At 39.8% G+C, this 22976-nt stretch overlaps 1 protein-coding gene across 4 annotated transcripts in view; it reads right to left on the bottom strand.

Annotated features, from left to right (window-relative positions):
- The window catches only part of ctnnd2a (catenin (cadherin-associated protein), delta 2a), a 272667-nt gene that overhangs the window by 168255 nt on the left and 81436 nt on the right, over positions 1–22976 (bottom strand). For all 4 annotated transcript variants that reach the window (XR_009792632.1, XM_061804648.1, XM_061804649.1 and 1 more), the window contains exon 4: positions 12601–12713. Coding sequence is in view for 3 of the 4 variants with exons in the window: in XM_061804648.1 (XP_061660632.1) it covers positions 12601–12713 (113 nt within the window). In the remaining variant the exon portion in view is untranslated. The remainder of the gene's footprint in view (positions 1–12600; positions 12714–22976) is intronic.

Genomic DNA, 22976 nt, shown 5'->3' on the forward strand with positions numbered 1-22976 from the left:
CTTCTTGCCAAGACAAAAATCATGCAAAATGATCGATGTCATCCATTGTTTACTGTGCTGTCTTCCAAAGCAAACTGTGGCAAACTTAACTGAACTTACAACTCTGAAAAACATGACTACAGTGCACCTCTACTGGTGTGAAATTTGATGACACTACTTCATTAGAATAATTAATCCCATGCACACAGGTGGGGAAACATGTGTGCATGCAGGCTAACTAATGCGATTTTGTCTTGACTTCCTTTTCACACACTAACACAAACACAAATACAATCTATCAGTTTTACTTACAGATGTGTAAACTACAAGCTGTTACACTGCAGCTTCAGGACATAAACTTTAGACCTCACACTTCTCAGTAGCTACATCTTTGTTTTTTTATTTTTTATTTATTTATTTTGATATTAATTTTATATTTGAGCTTGATGCTTTCAAAAGCAATGTATCCTTCCCAAACTATGACTAGTGATAATGGTGCTTCATAATTCCTTTCTTTCACTCCTTCCACATTATTTATAGACCATAGATTTTTTTTATTATTATTATTACACAGCATTAAATTCAAACAGTCACATGCACAACTCCACTCCAGGCGCAACTTTACCTTTATTTAATTTTTAAGAATATAAAAAAAAGTTATGCGCATAATATGCTTAGTGAGTGAACAAGGAAAACTGGTGTAAAAAATGGATGGTGATGCAAATGTATGATGTCATTCATTATGTAATTTTGTTTTATATACATACTGTACTTTATGTATGGCTATATACAGTGTACCTATGTATATACTCTACAGATAGATATTTTATATATATTTATATAAATATATATATATATATATACATGTATATATATATTTATCAAGTATACCATGTCCAAAACATTTTAAAAATGGTGATATGTCTATTTTTTCCCTTGTTTGGTATTTTGTCAACACATAGTTCATGTCAGCCACAACCACATTTTTTCTTTAGAATTTTTATTTTTGTACATTTGGTTCTATTTTCTGTATTTTTCTTTGCAGCGAAAAACAACTGGGATCCTCAAGCAAGAATCTGCCTGCTTACAGTATTGACATTATCCTCATGCTATGACCCTCGAGCATTATAAATAACAGCATGATGCACATACTTTATGACGTGCCCAAAAGCATAAGAACATCTAGCACAGTGACAAATTTAAAAAATTGAACTTATGATTATAAATGTACTTCAAACAGATATGATCAAGTTCTTGCGATACATTCATTATTTTAAACATGGAAATATTGTGTTAATCAAATTTGCCATAAGAGAATGCTGTTACAGTGGTCGCAAATGACAAGTGCACCAAACCAACCAGAAGACGACCCAGGACACACTGGAGAGTCGATGTCTCTCAGCTAGCCCGGTACACCTCAGAATCCCCCTGGAAGAGCTGAATGAAATGACTGGGGAAAGCGAAGTCTGGGCGTCCCGGCTAAAGCTACTGCCCCCGCTGACCCGACCTCCCTCAGGTAAGCGGTAGAAGATGTGTGTGTGTATATATATACACATATAAATACATATGTACGCACACACACACACACACACATAGTGTGTGTGTGTGAGAGAGAGAGAGAGAGAAGAGAGAGAGAGAGAGAGAGAGAGAGAAAATATTACCTAAGAAACCAATTGTCATACTACGAAACAAGAAGCGAGTGTCTTCGTCTTTTCCTTTTGAATTGTCCCATTAGGGGTTGCCACAGTGTGTCATCTTTTTCCATCTAAGCCTATCTCGTGCATCCTCCTCTCTAACACCCACTGTCCTCATGTCTTCCTCACAACATCCATCAACCTTTTCTTTGGTCTTCCTCTCGCTCTTTTGCCTGGCAGCTCCATCGTGAGCACCCTTCTACCAATATACTCACTCTCTCGTCTCTGAACGTGTCCAAACCATCTAAGTCTGCTCTCTCTAACCTTGTCTCCAAAACATCCATCTTTGGCTCTCCCTTTAATGAGCTCGTTTCTAATCCTATCCAACCTGTTCACTCCAAGCGAGAACCTCAGCATCTTCATTTCTGCTACCTCCAGTTCTGCTTTCTGTTTTTTTCAGTGCCACCGTCTCTAATCCGTACATCATGGCCGGCCTCACCACTGTTTTATAAAGTTTGGCCTTCAGTCTAGCAGAGACTCTTCTGTCACATAGAACACCAGACACCTTCCGCCAACTGTTCCACCCCGCTTGGACCAGTTTCTTCACTTCCTTACCACGGTGCTTGCACTGTATTGTTGACCCCAAATATTTGAAGTCATCCACCCTCGCTATCTCTTCTACTTGGAGCTTCACTCTTCCTCCTCCGCCCCTCTAATTCAGGCACATATATTCTGTTTTCTTCGGCCAATCTTCATTCCTCTCCTTTCCAGTGCATGTGTCCATCTTTCTAATTTTTCCTCTGCATGCTCCCTGCTTTCACTGCATATCACAATATCATCTGCGCACGTCATGGTCCAAGGGGATTCCAGTCTAACCTCATCTGTCAGCCTATTCATTACTTTTGCAAACAGGAAGGGGCTCAGGGCGGATCCCTGATGCAGTCCCACCCCACCTTAAATTCTGATGACACACCAACGGCACACCTCACCGCTGTTCTGCTGCCCTCATACATGTCCTGTGCTATTCTAACATATTTCTCCGCCACACCAGACTTGCGCATGCAGTACCACAGTTCCTCCCTTGGTACTCTGTCATAGACTTTCTAGGTCTACAAAGACACAATGTAGCTCCTTCTGACCTTCTCTGTACTTTTTCACGAGCATCCTCTAGGCATGAAACCATACTGTTGCTCGCAAATACTGACTTCTGTCCTGAGTCTAGCCTCCACTACTCTTTGCCATAACTTCATTCTGTGGCTCATCATCTTTATTCCTCTTTAGTTTCCACAGCTCCGAACATCGCCTTTTTTTCTTAAAAATAGGGGTCTAGCACACTTTTCCGCTATTCTTCTTGGATTTTCTCTTCTGCTAGTGTTCTATTGAATAAGTTGGTCAAAAACTCTACAGCCACCTCTCCAAATTGCTTCCATACCTCCACTGCTATGTCATCAGGACCAACTGTTTTTCCATTTTTCATTCTGTTCAGTGCCTTTCTAACTTCCCCCTTACTAATGATTGACACTTCCTGGTCATTCACACTTGCCTCTTCAACTCTTCCTTCTCTCTCATTTTCTTCATTCATTAACTTCTCAAAGTACTCTTTCCATCTACTTAGCACACTACCGGCACCAGTCAACATATTTCAATCACTATCCTTTACTAGCTGCACATCGAACAAGAAGATAGTGTATGTAAAACAGTCAAGTGAAAAAAATGAAAAATGTATGGAATGATAAAGGCTAGAGAGCAATTGCGCAGAGGACAAATGAAGGAGAAAATTAGACAAGAATAAGAAGCAAGAACTACAGATCAAGATAGCAGGAAAAAATCTTAATATTAACTCGATGAGGCCATTCTGTGGTGCTGCCATGGGGTAATGAAAGCTATCTATTAACTTGTTACGTTTCTTTATTTTTTTTCTATTTCCTACACCTCTGTGGTGTGTTACCACCCCCAGCAGGGATACAACTCTCTCTCCCTCTCTCTTTAACTACTCCATAGCAAAGGATTGACTTAAAAATCCCATTTGTTTCGCTTGAGTTGACTCATCATCTACAGACTACCTGCAGGGGCTACCTAACTTTCCTATCTGACCTATTGAGTTTGAAATAATTGCTCCCTTTAAGTGGACTTTCAAAGGTGTCTGCATTTGATGACAGGTTCCCAAAAACAGAACAAAGTTTAATGTGAACGACTGACCCCAGATGCTTATACATATGCACTTTATTATCAGAAGGAATTGTGCTTTTGTTTTTGTTTTGTAGCGCTCTATAGTACTGTATAGTTTTATGTGACAAAGAGTGCTGGCTCACTTGTCAACAAGTTATTAAAGCAAAGCACATTTGTTTGTATAGTGAATTTCATACATAAGGTAACTCAATGTACTTTACATGATTAAAGGCATTTGAAAACAGAGACAAACATTTAAAATGGGATAAAAACAAAAATGACAAACAAAATATACATATATATATATATATACATATAAAAGAGTGAAAGCCGCATACGATGCAAGTAATATGATCAAAAAGTGGATCTATTCTAAAAGGCATGAGAAAAAAAGTGGATTTAAAAACAGTCACACTTGGGGCTGACCTCACCTCTGTTGGCAACTTATTCCATTTCTGTGCAGCATAATAGCTAAATGCTGCTTCACTATATGTTTGGTTTGGACTCTGCGCTCCACTCTTTGACCTGAGTCAGTCGATCTCAGAGCTCTAGTGGGTACGTATTCCGTAATCATTTCTTTCATGTATTCGGGACCTAAATCATTTTGTGATTTATAGACCAGTAGCAGAATTTTAAAATCTATTCTAAAGCTGACTGGAAGCCAGTGGAAGGACTTTAACATTGGAGTTGTATGCTCTGACCGCTTTGTTTTGGTCAGAATACAAGCTGCAGCTGTTTAATACTTGTTTTGGGAAATCCAGTCAGAAGACCATTACAGTAGTCAAGTCTACCTGACATTAAAGCATGGATGAGCTTTTCCTGGTCTGCTTGACACATACAAGACTTCACTCTAGATATGTTCTCCAGATTGTAGAAAGGCAGTGTTTATGATTGATTTGATATGATTGTTGAAAGTCAGGTCAGAATCAATCAGAACACCAAGGTTTTGGACTTGGTCTTTGGTTTTTAAAGATAGAGAGTCCAAGTGTTTACTAACAGCAATTCTTTTCTTTATTCGCAAAAACAATTGTCTCACTTTTGTTGTGATTTAGTTGAAGAAAATTTTGCCTCATCCAGTTATTTATCTGATTTTAACAGTGACACAATACCTCAATTGAACTGTAGTCATCTGGAGACACTGCTAAATATAACTGTGTGCCATCTGCATAGCTATGGTAGTCAAAATTAAAGTTTTGAAGAATTTGACCGAAGGGGAGCATATAGAGGCCGAACAGGAGAGGTCCAGGAAGTGACCCTTGAGGGACGCCATAGGTCATTGCCATGGTCACAAAGTAGCTCCTTTCTTCCACGTAGGACCTAATCCACTTAAGAACCGTTCCATTTAGTTCCACCCACATTTCCAACCTGTTTAGCAGTATATTGTGATCTACCGTATCAAAAGCCACGCTGAGATCCAACCAAAATTGACACCTTTCCTGAGTCAGTATTCAACCTTACAGTATATCATTTAGCACTTTGATAAGAGCAGATTCTGTACTGTGATGTCTTCGGAAACCTGATTGAAATTTGTCTAATTTGTTAACCTATATTGCAAAACCAGAATTCCATACCATTTGTGAAAATACACAAAAATAATTAGCAGCACATCTAATTTCCACTTATGGATGTTGCAGTGCAAATGACAAAAACATGCACTGATTGGAGAGTCCACATTGCCCGTATGATGAATGTGAGTGTGACCGTTGTTTGTCTCTATGTACCCTGCGATTCGATGGCCGATTTAGGCTGTACCCCGCCTCCTTCCTGACGATACCTGGGAGAGGCTCTGGCACTCCTGTCATTCTTGTGAGGATAAGCGGCTCAGAAAATGGATGGATGGATGCTGCTTATCAAACACTCATGCTGATAAAACTGTCAACAAATGCTAATAGGTGGTAACTACAATTTTGGTTTCGTTTTTGCACTGACATGATAGCGTTTCCCTTTAGTCCAGAGCCTGTCCCTGAAGTAGCTCGCTCGGTGTGCCGTACACAGAATCTTGTCTTCGTTCTGGGCCCACCACAGCACGGGGTTCTTCATAAGACTTTGAGGTGTTTACAAATAATCATGGACCTCCTTGAGTGCATGGAATATTTCCCTGCTGTCCTTCCACTTTGACAGAGCAGAATGAAACATTTATGAAAATTGTGCTGGAGCCTGGATTTTCCCCAGAAATAATAATAATGACACTAATATTAATAATAATGGTGACACAGTGGCCAACTGGGTAGACTAGACCATGGAAGACTCTAAATTGCTCATAGGTGCAAATATGAGTACTGCAGTCTCCTCCTTACTGAGTGCAAATGGTTCATTTGTTTATAAGTGTGCTGCGACTGACTTGTAACCAGTTCAGGGTGCAGCCTGCCTTTCGCCCTATTACTGGAATAGGCTCCAGTATGCCAGTATGGAAGCTGAATGAATTGACAAGGACTTATTATTACTTGGTATTTTTGGTCCTTTCTAACCCTTCAACAAAGTTTTGTTAAAATTAGTTACCGGTAAGTAGATTTTACAGAGACCTGCTGACTGTCACACAAAGTGAGTTGAAAGCATGAATTCCTGTACGGCAGTTTCTCATGCAGACCATTCTAATCTTTGCACTACTTGGTTTTTTTTTCAATCTTTTTTTCGTCTTGGCATTTCAAACTGAGCTAAATCAAGTGTAAGTAATGTGATTGAGCTTTTTTAAAAAGAAGCCCAAAGCTACACGCAGCCAGTCAGGCGCACACAAGACAGCAGGAGCAAGGAGTTTCCCCAACGGCTGCCATTTACAACTAATGTTAGAAAAATGACAAATTAGCCCCTGTGCTGCGTTTGGTGTCACGCGCCTGCATGAGAACATGTCGTTTCTCCACGCAGATGTATTTCCTTGCTGTAAAATGCTGCTGTGTTGCATGCCAGCAGATCGCAGTGTGAACAGATGTTCACCGGGATGGTCCCACAACAGCCTCGTGCACTACATTCTTTCAGCTCAACAATTCTGCAATGTGATGCCGAAATTCTTTGGCTGAAAATAACAGAAACAGAAACAGGAAGATTCACAGCCCATTGACCAACCCTTTATTGCTTTATTACAGAACCCATATTTACTGTACATATTGGAGGTAACTTACACTCTATAGCTGGGACAAGTGTCAAATAAATCCATGCAATTACCTTGAAACATGCCTAAATTTGGAAACAAATCTATAATTTTAGATTTTAAGGACTAAGTGTCAAAACAGACCAGAGGTGCCCAGACTTTTTTATCCCAAGATCTACTTCTCAACCATCAAGCCTCTGGCGATCGACATTTTTTTTTTTTTAGAATGACCAATGATGAAATAGAATGACCAAATGACCGATTTACAAAGATCTACCCACTACAAAATGTTACACATATTTTAAGTAGATTGAGGATTCTTTATGTGTAAATGTATGTTTGTGTGCCTTGCATAACCACATGAGCAGATATTGCACAACACAACATAGTGAACCATAAACATTTTTTGTCACGATCGGAGTTCACGATAATGATCACTTAACACTATACGAATGAAAATGCACACCTGGGCTGTGTCACTCACGTCCGTGGATTCGTCCAACTGCAGTGAGAAACACTCACAATCTCCGATGTCTTTCCACACATCAGCCATGGCTTCACAGAGCCATGTAACTGTACTATTTTACGGCTACAGGGATTTTATTGAAGATAATATCTGAATTGACAATGAGTCAATTATGCCTCTTTATGTGTGATGTGACGAACCACATCCACAACCACACCTATGGGTAGTTTAGAGTCTCCAGTCAGTGCAAGTTTTGGGGATATGGGAGGAAACAGGAGATCCCGATGAAAACCCATGCAAGCACGCAGAGAACATCCAAACTCCACACATGCAGGGGAAGGATTTGAACCCTGGTCTTCAGAACTGTGAGGCTAACGGTCTAACCGGTCACACCAGCGTGCAAGGAATAACTTGAGATAGGAAGAATGAACAATGTTTTCAGAAAAATTTGTGAAGTTAATTATATTATTTATTATAATACTGCAGATTTATAATAAGTTACATGTATATAGTATGTTTCACAGACCCCATCGTCACTTTACACAAAGTAGCCACTGACGAGAACAATGAAACAAGGAAGACTAGAGAAAGTTGAGTGAAAGAGGAGGGTTTTTGAATTGATGTTTAAAAAATATCCAGCGATGGGGCATTTCACATGTCAAAGGAGAGAGAGTTCCAGAGGGTGGGGGCTGCAACGCTGAGGGCTCTGCCACCATGGGTACATGAGCATGTCTGGGCATTGTAGAGGATACTAGCGTTGAAAGATCTAACTATAGCTGTCTATACTTGTCTTTATAGGTCCATCCACTTCGAAACTGGCAAGACACTTCCAAGATCACAGAGAATGAGATAAGACACCTGGCCTGTACCATTTTTTTTTTATCCTCAGCCAAAGGGAAGCTTCCACAATCACTCAAATGCCTGATTGACAAATGTCACTTTTGGGAAAGTTTTGTTTCTGTTTTTAGGTATGTAGGCCACATTCTTCAATGTGGAGAAGTACAAAAGATGACTGAATGAAAAAATCCTTTGCACTAGCCATTCGCCATCATTTTGCATTTCACTCACCCTTCATTATCGTCATAGGTGAGCTGTAGCCAATGCAAAACGACTTTGGGCGAGATGCAGATGTACACCCTGCCTTGGTCGGTCGAAAATTACATTGCGCATATAGAAATATGAACTATTCATTATAAACTGGCATTCACAGCTAACCTAATAAGCATGTTTTGGAGATGTGGGTTGAATCTGTAGTGTCAGAAAACACATGCAAGCACAGGAAGAAAATGCAAACTCCACAAAGAAAGGCCCGATCTCAGATTCAAACGCTGATTCACAAAACTGCGAGGCAAATATGCCAACCACTACATTAGCTCCTTTTCAAAAGTCAAACTTTGTATAATTTAATTTAAAAAGGTGGAGTTGTGCTTCTTTGTCTGTCAGTTAACAGACTTCTTTCTGATCCATGGATTTGATCGAATTGGATCATGCAGGTGTACCTAATTAAGGGTATTTGCAGTACATGGATTCTTTTGCCCACCTCACCCAAACTGTTCCTTTCTTTTCATTTCCTTAAATTGATTCCTTCGTTTTAATTTCCTTATGTGTTATTGTACCAAATAAGAAACATAATATATTTAGACGCAGTCTGTCATAGTGTGCCCGATGAAGGAAAGGAAAAAAATCAGCAGTGATGCTACACAAAGGTTAGCGCTGTCATTGAAAGCTAGCAGATTGCCTGTGATCATTCACACTCATATCTCAGATGCTCTTATCTATACTTGGGCTGAGAACAATTGGAATAAAAGGATAATGCCAATCAAGGCAGTGAGACGAAATAAAGCCAGACAAATTCACATATGAGCTCTGGTGTGATGCACAGACAGGCACGTCAAATGCACATCACACATTTGAGTTAACACGCATTGACAAGTTTAAGTGCACGCAGGGATCAACATTGACTCAGCGGCATAATAAGATCCTGCCGGGCATAAGCGCAACTAATCCTCTAGATCTGGGGTGATTACCATGGGATGACGCAACCATGAGACTGCAGACAGTCTACTGCTGCGCCCCCACACAAACACACACATGCATACACATTCATGCAGACATAATCAAAAGCATCAAGTAAATCCATTGCAGATGCACACCACAACTGCCCAATAGTAGTTCTTTCAAAAACAAACACTATAAAAAAGTCATTTTGTCTTCTAATAATATTTGAACTCCAAGTAGATACTGTGTGAAAGCAACTACCCTTATGTTGTGCCTTTTAGTAGTATGTTGTACATTTGAAATAATTTTATCGTGGCTGCAAAACAGGGAAAGTTATAAATTTTATTTCAAACCCAAACCTTACAAAAAGAGTTTTCATAAAGAGAGAGCCAGTTGAGGGACAACACCATGACAACATGCCTGCTCACAATACCCTGAGCATCTGACAGCTCCTGGCCGAGTAAAACTTTGCCTTGTAAGAGAAATATACAGTACCTAGGTGCCGGACTTGGCTCCATGTGAAATTGTGAAAAGGCGGAGGTAAATGGGACCATTTTTTGAAAGCCATTGACAAAAATCAAGATGGGTGTAATGATATATTCCTTAAGAATCCATGGCAGAGAAGGCTGGAAAAGTGGAATTAATTTAGTATTTATGTATTGATATTGTATATACATACCTCTTTACAATCCTTAGAGTTGAATGTGTGTAAGTGATAGAGAGAGAGAGAGAGAGAGAGAGAGAGAGAGAGAGAGAGAGAGAGAGAGAGCGCTGGTCAAACAGACTGAGCAGTGTGAATAACGGGCTATTTTGCATGTTTAAGTATAAGAGATATACTGAGTTGCTGTATGTAGACCCCCCACCACCACCAACACACACACACACACACACACACACACACACACACACACACACACACACACACTCGAACTGTTTCCCACAGGTGAGCATCATTCAACTCTTCCTGGGCAACAAAGATGCTCCAAAGCTGCCCAGCGTCTAGCCTTGACAAACTCCAGAAACGTGAGGGACCCCATTATAACACAGCGGGACGGGAGGAAACATATTGCAATCTGTGGTAAACCTTGGAGTGAACGGTTGTGCACGTTTGAGACTGTGACTCAGCAGCCCCTCTCTGTGAGAAAACCTAACAAGATCTGAACATGGAGAGAAAAAAAAATGGCCAAAATCTCACATCACACAGAGTTTTTGGCAAACAGGGCTGCAGTGGCTGCCAAGAACATAGTGTAAATTTATGTTTTGGGGCTGTTAGAGGCAGCTCGAGAAACCAGGGAAAACACACAGAAGCATGGGGAGAACATGTAAACTGAACAAAGTTTGGTTGGAGCCCAGATCCGAACCTTCAACTTCAGAACTCTGTTGGAGATTTGCTGACCAATATTCTACTGTACTGCCCAGAAAAAAAAAATGCTGCTGGATCAAGCTGTCGCGTAATAAACCTATAAAGAATGCACAGTTCTAAAATGGACAGGAAAAATAATTAACATCTTAACATCGCTTTCCAAATGCAGTATACTGTTCCGGAATATGGCTGTCATCACACTGGAATCGCTAAAATACAAAGAAAAAACAAAAAAGTTGCTCACCAAACTGAAGACTGCGATACGAACAAGTCTTGCTTGATTAGATGAGCTCTTTTAAACACATACAAATGGATTGACATCTGTAATTTTCCGTCTGCGTTAGTTCCTACATTGAAGTATTTTAAGGAACGTTATTTTATAGATAAGAATTAATGGATTCTAAATCATGTACTCTAGACATTTTTATACATTATAGATTAGTTATCAATTTAAATTATGATTATCATGATGGTCTAACACAGCGATTCCAAACTAAGGTGCCGTGGAACACCACCTATACCATGAGAAATTATTGAGGTGCCATGAGAAATTATTCACTTGCACTCAATTTGTCTAAAAAAAAAAATCATTTTTTCAAATGAATTATACAGGACATATATCAGTGTTGCGACACGGTGGATCAGCTGTAACGTGTTGGCCTCACAGTTCTGAGGACAGGGGTTTAAATCCCGGCCCCGCCTGTGTGGAGTTTGCATGTTCTTCCCATGCCGGCGGGGGTTGTCTTCGGGCACCCGGTTTCCTCCCACATCCCAAAAACATCATCATTCATTACATAATTCTCAGATATTCCCACCCTGTTCTCAACAACTGTATACATACCAATACAGATATTATTGAAGTGTTCGTGCATTTTAATGCAAAGTTTCAGCAATAAGTGTTTATCATGACAAAATTTCTATACACTCAAAACATTTCAACTATTTTTTTCCCAACATGTAATAAAGACAGTTTCATGGAATTGTCTTATCAGAAATTTATCGGAAAAATGTGAAGTTTTTCTTCCAGTAGGCCTTTTTCTCTGGAAGGTTTCAGACTTTGCATGCATGCACAGTAAGTTGCTACATTTTTATGAAGGTTGTTACTTTGACATTTCAGAAGAGCTTGAAAAACACAGACCCAAAGAACAAAGTTCTACCTCTGGATGTTTCAGTTTCGGAGGAAGGTGATTTAATGAGAGTAGATAGCAAAAGCATGATATTTGGGCTGTTAGCATTAAACTGGCTCATTAGCATGTAGATCACAGTCATCTGCTCATCCATTTCTGGCTTACACAACTGCATCTACAGGAAAAAAAAGTTTGACAGCAGAAAGTTTGGGACTTTGCTCGTTTGGTGGATTTTATATGCTAATTTAAGATAGTGATATTGCAAAACCAATCCTTCAAGAGAATATGACTCAAAATATAAAGCACAATGAAAATCCCACCACTGACTTTGTTGCTTAACTGCCTTTTTCACAAACATTTTGACACAACAAAATGAAATTAATAAAGATAAAAGGCTGGACAAAGTAAGTAAATTATGGATTGGTAACACTGTGGTAGATCATTTGTAAATTATTGGTGATAACCACATCATGACAAGCACGATGACCAAATTCCCTACAGCAAGGACACCACATTAGCCTACGGCAAGGCAAAGGCATTATATTTATATAACGCATTTCATACATAAGGTAACACAGTGTGCTTTTAGACACAAAGTACAGAAAACCAAAAGAAATTACTAAACTATATAGTGCAACAAAGATTAAAAAAAAATGAAACTGGAACTGGAGCATACCCACACCCACAGAGATATTGTTTTCACAAGGCCAGATGGGTGATACGACACCTCGTCCCCTCAACAAGCAAAGAAAACAAAAATGGGGGTCTTGAATTGTTACCTGATGCTGCTCATGCTGCCAGCCTCTGATCCCAGCTTGCATCTCTCGAGCTGGGTGGCGACAATCTGACGCTCAGCCTCAAGTTCCCGGGTGAGGCGCTCAAATTGGAGCTCCTGTGGTGGAATGGGGGAGACAGTGTACATAAAAAACAATGCGCAAGAAGGAAAAAATGAAAGAGGTTCTGTAAGACTGCTAGGAAACATCAGGACAATGGATTTGATTGAAAATAGGAAGTTGTCTTACATCTCAATGGAAATGCTCATCATGACTGTGTGCTGGGATATTACAGCCCACTTAAATTACAGGTCAAAATTATGCTTGAAATAAGACCTCAGAGATTATTTTGCATTTGTTAGTGACACATTTTTGTAAACTTGTACCAGTTGTTACACAAAATGTTATAAAAAAAAAAAGAAAAGAAAAATGGCTCCAGGCTGGAAAGTGTTTTTCCACATCACTTATATTTCAACACGGATATATCTGCTTTCTTAAATCATTATACATACTGTAATACTGCCATTTTACTGAAAAGTATGCTTATATGCAAAGTACTTTGTTCAGGCAATGCGCGACGTGATGCAATATTTGCCTCGAGCCATCAAGATGGCACGCTGCAATGCAATGTCTGAAATGAGGTGTCATCATTTCATGTAACTAAACTGTAATTGGCGTGCGAGCGAAGGTGGGAGGAGCTGTGATTGGTTGAAAATAGTCCAGATGCAAAAATAGCTCATCATCACTCTGTCGACATTGTCACTTGAATAGTTGAAGCACTTCTCGTGAAAGTGAATAAATTAACGTAACGAGCATGTTTGTGAATTTCCTCCATGGATTGTGCTATCCCCACATAGAGGTGTCATTTGAGAATTGGATTAATTAGCGGTTTTTGCACAAACTGCATTGAGAAAAACAAAGAAGTGGTTTTCTGTAAGGAATCTGATCACTACAATGTCCTTTCAAGCTTTACTTATAAATACATAATGAATTGGTCTTCCTTCAATCCTCTCTCAGAGCCTGACATTAATGGTTGAAATAAATCGGGGGCATTATTTTATTATTTTGTTTAATGTGTTTTGCATTTAATGGAAAATTATTGTGTCTAATGCTTTGTTCCAGCTATGGTTGTTGGTTAATTGGTAAAACTTCAATGAAGATTTTAGCATGATGAAAAGACTTTTTTTTTCCCCCCAATAAAAGTGGACGATATAGGAGTGAGAGGTAGTGGTACAGGTCATAGTGACGTTCACCGCCAACGGCCACCTTAGTTGGGAATGTCATCAAGGAGGAGTTCACAACACAAGAGTGTAGCCAAAGAGCGCAACCCACCAGATTTATTGTTATGTGTGTCATTTGGACATTTAGACAGGAGTGCCGGGACTATCGCAACAATTCCCCACTAAACTTTGTAACATACAACAAAGGCTATATTCTCACATATCTGGAAAGGTGCTACAACATTGTGAACTATCAGAAGTCTTCTGGGATGCAGTTATCAAGGAACTAACTAGTACATTGTAGTATAGGACAATGAGATATTTCATCATGCAACCCCATTCCAAAACTATTTTGCTTGACCACCCATCATTTATCGTGTAGTACCTCATATCATAGTCACCATTTCTGAACCTCAAAGAAGATTTATTTTCTGTATAGCGTTGGAAGGTATACAATCAGCAGCACTTAGTGCACATGCCTCACGTTGCAGTTATGGAAGAGGCATATGATGAGATTGATGTGGGTGCAATTCAGGAATGAACAAGGCACTCAAAGCAGATCTACCTTCGATACTTAGCAAGGGAAGCCATTGCCTGTGATGCGGATGCGGCGTTGTGGCCAGACGCAGCTGTGCGGCAAGATGTTATCTTATCATCATTGTCCTTTTTTCCTATACATTTTCCTGCAATTTTCTTTTTCAGTTTTGAGTTTTTTACATGCCGGTTTTTATGAATACAGCGTGCGTTGCGGTGCAGTGACATATTTGATGAGGAAGAAAAAAAAAAGTTAAAGTTAGTAGCAATCAATGTTTCAACAGCATTTGTCTGTAACTGCGCATATTTTGGTGCATGTGACCAATGGAAATAGGTTCTTGCAATTTAAACTATTTTCGTGTTATGGCAAAGCTAAAGAGAGCTTTTCATTAAGCCCAACAGTGTGTGGCTAGTAAAACAAAATCTAGAAATACAAATTAAGGGAGGACATATGGTGCTGAAGTTTGATTTTGATCATGCTATATGAGGTTTTGGTTAGGGTGCTTCAATTTTTTCTTTCAGGATACAGAAATTGGGTGTGCGGTTTTGTGAAATCTATTCAGAATTTTGTTCAAAATTGTAGTTTGTACAATATTGACTGACCAATAACAAAATAAATAAATAAACTAATATTGATTTAAATTGAACTTCTAAAGTCAATTTAGAATTCCGCATTTTCCACACACATACCAAATTCCTCAAATTTGACTACAGGTATTTTCAAGCATCATGAGTGTCACTTTAATCAACACATGCAAAGACCCTGCAGGGACAACCTTAGTGTCTTATAAGGATGAACAACTAATCATGTCTTAATCCCTGATCGTGATTTTTGCTGCCATGAATAAATGAGCCTGATCATTGGCGATTGTTTTACAATTAAAATGCGGCCAGTGCTTCATATGAAATGTGCTTCATTTGCAGCAGTGCCTCCAACCTCATCAGCCGGCCAGCAGGCCATTATTTAGGCCTCAAAAAAAGTCAACATCGCTTTTTGTGGGCAACCTCAAAATAAATCTTAGAACAGCATAACTGTCCAAAGTAGTAATATAACAAAATTTTACTTTGAAGTTGGCCTTCTCAACCATGTTGCCGGAGAGACGGCGTGTTACGGTAATACACTATTAACAATTGCTGTGACGGCTGGCTTGACTTCAACTTTTCGGCTGGCATAACCACAGCAAAAAAATAAATAAATGAAAACTATCGGAACTGCAGTAATAAAGAGGGAAATTATAACTGGTGAGTTCTTTGCAGTTTTTGACCGTGGATGTTGGATCAATTCCTTCCTTGACACTTATTATACTAACGGTGGGGATTTTTAAATGAAAATGAAAAGGAAATAAAAACCCTTTCAATCTAATGTCATTGCATTTTATGCATTTACTGTATTTGCTTCCCTTAAGATGGAATTCATTACTGCACTTTGTAATAGCACGTTGATTTAGATAGCACTGGGTAAAGTACAATTTTTGGGAGTAGATTTATATTTTTATTAATATTGATCAGGCAGCATGGTGGATCAGCTGGTAAAGCGTTGCCCTCACAGTTCTGAGGTTCCGGGTTCAATCCTGGACCCGCTTGTGTGGAGTTTGCATGTTCTCACCGTGCCTGCGTGCCTTCTCTGACCACTCTGGTTTCCTCCCAGATCCCAAAAACATGCAACATTAAGTGGACACTCTAATTGCCCCTTGGTGTGACTGTGAGTGTGGCTGTTTCTATGTGGCCTGCTAGTGGCTGACAACCAGTTCAGGGTGTACCCCGCCTCCTGCCTATTGACAGCACTCCCCATGACCCTTGTGAGGATAAGTGGCAAAGAAAATGGATGGATGGATAATATTGATCATTTATTCTTATCTGAAGATTCATTTTGCATTTAAAACTGCTACATATTGTTGAAAAGTAGTGCAAAAAAAACAAAGATTTTTCCCAAACATCACGAACAACGGCGATGATTAATCGTGATGGCAATATTGATCAAAATAATCGTGATTATGATTTTGGCCGTAATAGTACAACCCTAGCGTCTTACGTTTAGGACCGATCCTACGAAAACACCATAAAAATCATACCAAAGTGTCTTCCAATGTGTCTTCCATTCAAATTGAAGCAACGTCTTACGAAGATATCGTGCTTACATATCTGGTATGCCATATTACACATGTGAGAGAGAAAACGATAGAGAGAGAGAGAGAGAGAGAGAGAGAGAGAGAGAGAGAGATGTAAATAGGGTGTGTGCTGGTCTGATCGGTTTCCAAAGCCATTTCAAGCGCTGAATTGCATGATCCCCCAGTCTCCAAGCCCAATCCCCTCAACATCTCAACATTACAGTACGGGAGATTGCAATTCATCTCACGAAGCATTTACTCAACAATATGCATCCTTTCCTGCCCCTTTTTTTATGCCTTCCACTTTCTTTATAGGTTTTTCATATGTTTCCAAGGAAGAGTGTTGACAAGTTTCAGACAAAATTAATTACCTGGGCCAGTCACACCAGTGATTGGCAAAGAGAGGTGACACTGCTGAATTGAGTGTGGTCTGTCAAACACCAAAAAACCTTTTATGTGAAAGCACTTGGGTCTTTATTTTATGAAGGAAATGCATTACTTTGTACTGTACCTCTGCTCCTTTATTTCCCAACTGCTTTGTCGTCTTCTTTGCCACAACGGCAAATCCTCTAGGTATCAAAATGCAAAAAAAAGCAAGAATTATGGAAATTCAGGTGACATTCTGCAAAAGCAGCAATTAGCTCCCGTCTCGTCTACAATGATGTTCTTCCAAAATGCTAATATACTTCTACTACCAAACCGACATCCATCCATTTTCTTAGCCACTTATCCTTACAAGGGTCGCAGGGAGTGCTGGAGCCTATCCCAGCTCTCATCGGGCAGGAGGCAGGGTACACCCTTAACTGGTTCCCAGCCACTCGCAGGGGACATGGAGACAAACAGCCGCACTCTCAATCACACCTAGGGGCAATTTAGAGTGGCCAATTAATGTTGCATGCTTTTGGGATGTGGAAGAAAACTGGAGTGCCTGGAGAAAACCCACGCAGACACAGGGACAACATGCAAATTCCACACAGGGAGGGCCAGGATTGAACCCGGGTTCTCAGAACTGTGAGGCCACCGTTTTACAGCTGCTCCACCGTGCTGCCCCAAACAGACATGTACTACAGTATCTACTATAAGCATATACAACAATGACTTTCTGCAACAGTGCACTGCATTGCACTGTTTCTTGTGTTAAAGTATTTTCTTACATATGTCTCTGATGTACTGTACGCATCTTATTTCCACCGAAATGCTTAAACTCTGTGGAGCCATGAATATTACAATGCACGCTGGGAAAATATATCACAGTACATTGCGCTCAATTGCAGTTATTTACCACATACCATGCCGTACAATACTGTAATGTGTACATAAAATGAAATATAGTTTCGACTGTAACATGGAAGTTTGGTTGCTGTCACTCACAATAAAAAGAGAGTTAGGATCTATTCTTCCTCAAATTAGTGTTGTTATTAGTTGTGGTGCTGACGAGTTGCACAAATAAAATGGAAAGCGTTTTGACTTCCAGAAGAAGTAGCCCAAAAGGAGTCATCACAAGGAACTTTACAATTGTATCTAATGGAGTTGATAAAAGTTTAATGTTTAGATGAGCTTCACTTAGCATAAAGCTGAACTAACCAGGGTGTCACTCTCTCCCATACTATCCGCAGTCAGGATCTTGTGAAAATAAAATGCAACATCAGTGTAGCGAGAGAGTTAAAAAAAAAAAAAAAAAACGTTCAACAAACTGAGTAACATAGACATTCATGTTAGAGATGTGGGAGAAATTAAGGTTTTGCTGACTGGTTGAAAAAAAAAAAAACTGCGCACATTATTATGGTCTGAATGGCATGTGTGTACTCTGCTTTACCATGCCCACCAAAAAGTGGCAAACCTTGATCACCTCCACCTCCTATCCTGATGTTTGTTGGAGAGTCTTGTTTGTTCAATAGCCGTGGTGCAGCTATCAGAGCTTTGAATGGGATAAATAGCAGCCATGCCCTCTCACTTTGTTAGTATAAAAAAAAAAAAAAACAATGTGGCTCTTTCCACACTGGAGACAAATGATCCTGCTAGCAACCATAAAAACATTGCATTGCGTCTCTGCTTGATGGTCTCTGTGTGTGTCTGAAGATAAGGCCCAATCATTTTAAAGTGGCCTATGGATAGCTATTAGCGCGGCTGTTTTTGGATGGGAGACAAAAGGCTATCAAACAGAGCTGTGACCTTCTCTTTGAGACGTGATGCTCCCTCACTCAACCCTTCCATCTCCATCCTCAATCACCAGAGGGAAAAAAAATGAGTGGAAAAAAAGGAGTGGGGTAAAGGCCGCGTGAATGCAAGCTGGTGAAAAGGTCACAGCGCTCTCCTCTGTCACACCCATGCATACTGAACACCCCGCACATACGTCATTGTTGTTTTTTTTTTTCAAGGGTTTTAAATTTCAGAGACTTATTCGTGCCCCTCCTTTGGCGCTCGCCACCACTTTAATGAGTGAAAAGCCGAGCAGGGTGGGTCGGCCAATACCTGGAGGCGAGGACAGTGAGGTGACTGTGGTGATGAAAGTCACATGAGATGATGGCCAACGGGAGGAAACTTGATACTCCCTTTCTATAAATTCAAGATAGAGAGGGGATGGGATGACTGAAAAAAGAAAGGACCACAAACATATGACTTCTCACTGAAGTCACTGTGACTGTATTTTTCATCATGTTTTGTAAATTTCTTAAAAATCATCATCCACTTTTTAGACGCAGGTCTGGAATCTACACCCTGCAATAACCGAGGCACAACATCTATTAGAGAACATGTCGCTGGCTATTTAACCTTGATTATATATGTAAGTATTCTACTTTAAATTTTAGATAACCAAATTGGTTTTCTGGGAAGTTGTCCTTGCTTGGATAAGGGAGTTTAGGACATGGGATGTTGTCGAATGAAAATAGCTTCATCTGTGAATGCTGGGCTTGTAAAGAGGAATTTAATATTGATATAAAATAGATGGGTCGGCACGGTGCAGTGGCTCGGCAACGAGGTTTTTTCTCTCACAGTTCTGAGGACCAGGGTTGACATCCTGGCCACACCTGTATGGAGTTTGCATATTGTCCTCGTGCCCCCCGTTTTCTCCAGGCCCTCCGGTTTTCTCTCACATGCCAAAAACATGCATTCACTGTAGACTCTAAATTGCCTCTAGGTGTGATTCTGAGTGCGACTGTAGTCTGTCTCCATATGTCCTGCGATTGGCTGGCAACCAGTTCTGGGTGTACCCTGTTTCCTGCCCAACCATTGCTGGGATAGGCTCCAGCACTCCCGCGAGCCTTGTGAGGATAAGTAGGGGGAAAAAAATGGATGGATGGACGGATAGATATGTTTTCCATTAATCAGTCAATAAATCTGTGAATGGCATTAAAAAAATGTATTTAGGTTAGACCGACTGACAATTGATAGAAGCAACACCCAACAACAGCAACTGGAGAATTTGATTTAGCCCAATATGACATTGTACTTTGTTTCTCGCACAATCCAAAATAAGAACTCACAGAATTTAAGACACTTTAGCTCAAAACAGGGCAGGACTTTTTACCACTAAGACTTGGAAAGTAGGAAAAACATGGATGATGATGAATTCTATGGGTCATGTTCAGCAAAATAGCAAAAGAATTCTGTTTAAAAACTTAAAGAAGGAAGTAAACTGTTACATCAATGTAAAAAAAATAGACATATTTATTAAATATTGAAAGGATGCTCATTAATGATTAGCGTGTTTGAGAAAAATCTACACCAGAACATGTAAAGCATACTGAACATCTTGACGACTTATATATAATCTTTCATCTTAGTTTTAATGAGACTGAACTAGCACGGAGCCACCACCCCACAAACAACCCAACTCAGATTCTCTTCAATAAAAGGGAAAGTAAGCACCCAGCTTCCGGCATGCTTCAATAAGTCCTTCCCAATTCCCCACTGCTAGAATTGAGCAGGTGCAGGTATACCTGATGTGACAGCATCTCACACTTTCTACGATGTGAAATTATCTGAAGTACAAAGAAACAAAATCCTTCTCGACAAGAAAGCTAAAACAGCTTCTTTAAAAAGTAAGCGACTTTGGGCTGTGAACGGACATGCTGATGTATACAAATAGCGACTTTGCAAAAATCCCCATCGAGAACCCTGTCAGTTCTGTTTTGGGGATAGCTGTTGCTTATTTAACTCCGAGGCGCTGTTACAGAAAGCAGCCTTAGAGCACATGTTTGAAATAGATGGAGCTTCATCACATTTTGGGAGGATGATGTGTGGTGACTCTTTCAGGCATCTTCACTGAAGCTCCTTTAAATTTTGTCTTGTACAGAGGACAGCTCTGTAGCCAATTATAGCATCTGAAATATATTTTACCTCCACTTCTCCTGACGCGAGGAGGTAGACTATAGCACAGTTTTCCTGTAAGCACACAACAATACTTTTTTAGACTTCTATAACTAGTAATTTGTTCAGTTCGACACCACTTTTAAAGGCATCAAATTGAAGTACTGCATATCTTTGAAAAAGCAGGGATTTGTGATGCAAGTCTGCGAGCAGCTGGCCCATAACAGTTGTATATCCATTATATCTATTCAACACACAAACGTGGCAATACTCTGACAGGTCATTAAATTATTGAGGATCTTAGTGTGCAAAATGGAAACATCTCCCTTTGTCTCTCCATACGTTCTGACTGCTGTCATCCATGGTCCTGCCTGCCTTTCCTGCATGTGAGTGTGCACATGTGTGTGTGTGTGTGTGTGTGTGTGTGTGTGTGTGTGTGGTGTGTGTGTGTGTGTGTGTGTGTGTGTGTGTGTGTGTGTGTACAATTGGATGCATTTGACAACTATAAATAGGAAACCGTGAGCCTTGCCAAAAGAAGATATAGGTGCAGCCGGAGATTCCTCTATCTTTATGAGGGTTTTGGTGTCGCTGGTTACATGCACAATCCCGTAAAAATGTAAATGCTCTGAATTTAATATGGCCTTCAGCTTTAAAAGTGACATGATGTTTATTTTGTTAAGTCAATAAAGGCACAGAAAAAAAGGATGACTGTGTACTTTTTGCAATCTGGAAATAAAACGTTGGCTCAAAATATTCAAATTGTCTACTTTGTCGAATCCCATGTCATGTCAAATCAATTCTTTTATGTATGACAAATATTTGGATAAAAGTGCTTGGAATTATTTATTATTGATTTTCTTTGAAGCATGCAGTTTGCATGTACTTCAGTGTTACAAAACAAACTGAAGATCAGGGAAAGGCAAGGTTTTTAACCTTCAGTACAATCTGATTCATAACATCATGTAGTTGCACTTAAACAGATATGTGTAAACAAAAGGGACTTTTAAATGGCAGCACCTTAAATGAGCAGCAGCTTTTATTCACAGCATTTATCTCGTTCGTCCATTTTCTAAATGGCTTTTGCATGCATGATTGAGTGAGAGTGTTGGTGAGGTGCTTTAGTGATTAAATCATCTGTGATTATCTATCTTCGGTAACAGACTGTGCAGATTTGACATGCAGGTCACGAAACAATCTCAAAACTCTCTCTCTGGGAATGCACTCGAAAACGTTCCAAAGTATTTCACTTCTGATAGATTATACAACTACTGGTCATTATTGAAAATTGGCTGTTAATGGTACACATATAGAGATAGCTCGTTATTAAAACTGGATGAGCATAATCATAGACCACAAAATCAGCTGCACTTTTGTGACTAGTGGTCTGCATTTGCAGCTATCAGAGAAGTTTCTCATACAGTATTTTCCCCAATATATAGCTCAGACCTCATATTTGTTAGTAAGTAGCTAGCATAGCTACTATGCAGGCAGTAGAACTATGTATTGTTCATCTTTCAGGTTTTATATGACAATTGCAGCTAATACTAAGGTATGATTTGTATATTGGTAAATCCAGTAAAAGCCTACTAATAAAGTGTGGATACATTTATTGCCTGCGATCTATTGGCCAATTGGGTGATCTCAAAGAGCATCATGTCAAGTGTCATCTAATTTATTGTTTGTATTTGATGTCCAATCCATTGATGGGTCTTGGTCTTTACTCAATAGACTGATTTAATTATATTAAGTTGTGTCATTTGTCTTCTGCAACCATAACAAACTTGCAAAAAAATAATGGGAAAGGTTTTTAATCGCCAGATGCCACATATTGATTAAATGAAATGGTTTATATGGAGCAAAAAAAGTAAAAAGCAACAGTCATGAGAGAAGTCCGCAGATAAAAAGGACAGTGAGGTCCCACCAAGTTGAAAACTCTTCAGATTGCACGATCAGTGGAATTGTGTTTTGAAAGGTTTGAGAAATCTCTACACTGGATTAGGGAGTAATCGATCAGGGTCTGTAGCCCCTGGTCTAAAGCGGGGGAATGGGGCCGGGGGTGGAGCATTCACGTGCAGATGTACATCAGTGTTTCATGGCAGCATGACGGTTCATGCTCCCCGAGTATGGATTTGGCCGCAGACAAAATGTCATTTGAAAAATGTCATCGCCTAAATGCCATTGCGGCTCCACATGTGCCCAATTCTGTGTG

This window comes from Syngnathoides biaculeatus, chromosome 19, assembly GCF_019802595.1.
Source record: "Syngnathoides biaculeatus isolate LvHL_M chromosome 19, ASM1980259v1, whole genome shotgun sequence".
NCBI lineage: Eukaryota > Metazoa > Chordata > Actinopteri > Syngnathiformes > Syngnathidae > Syngnathoides > Syngnathoides biaculeatus.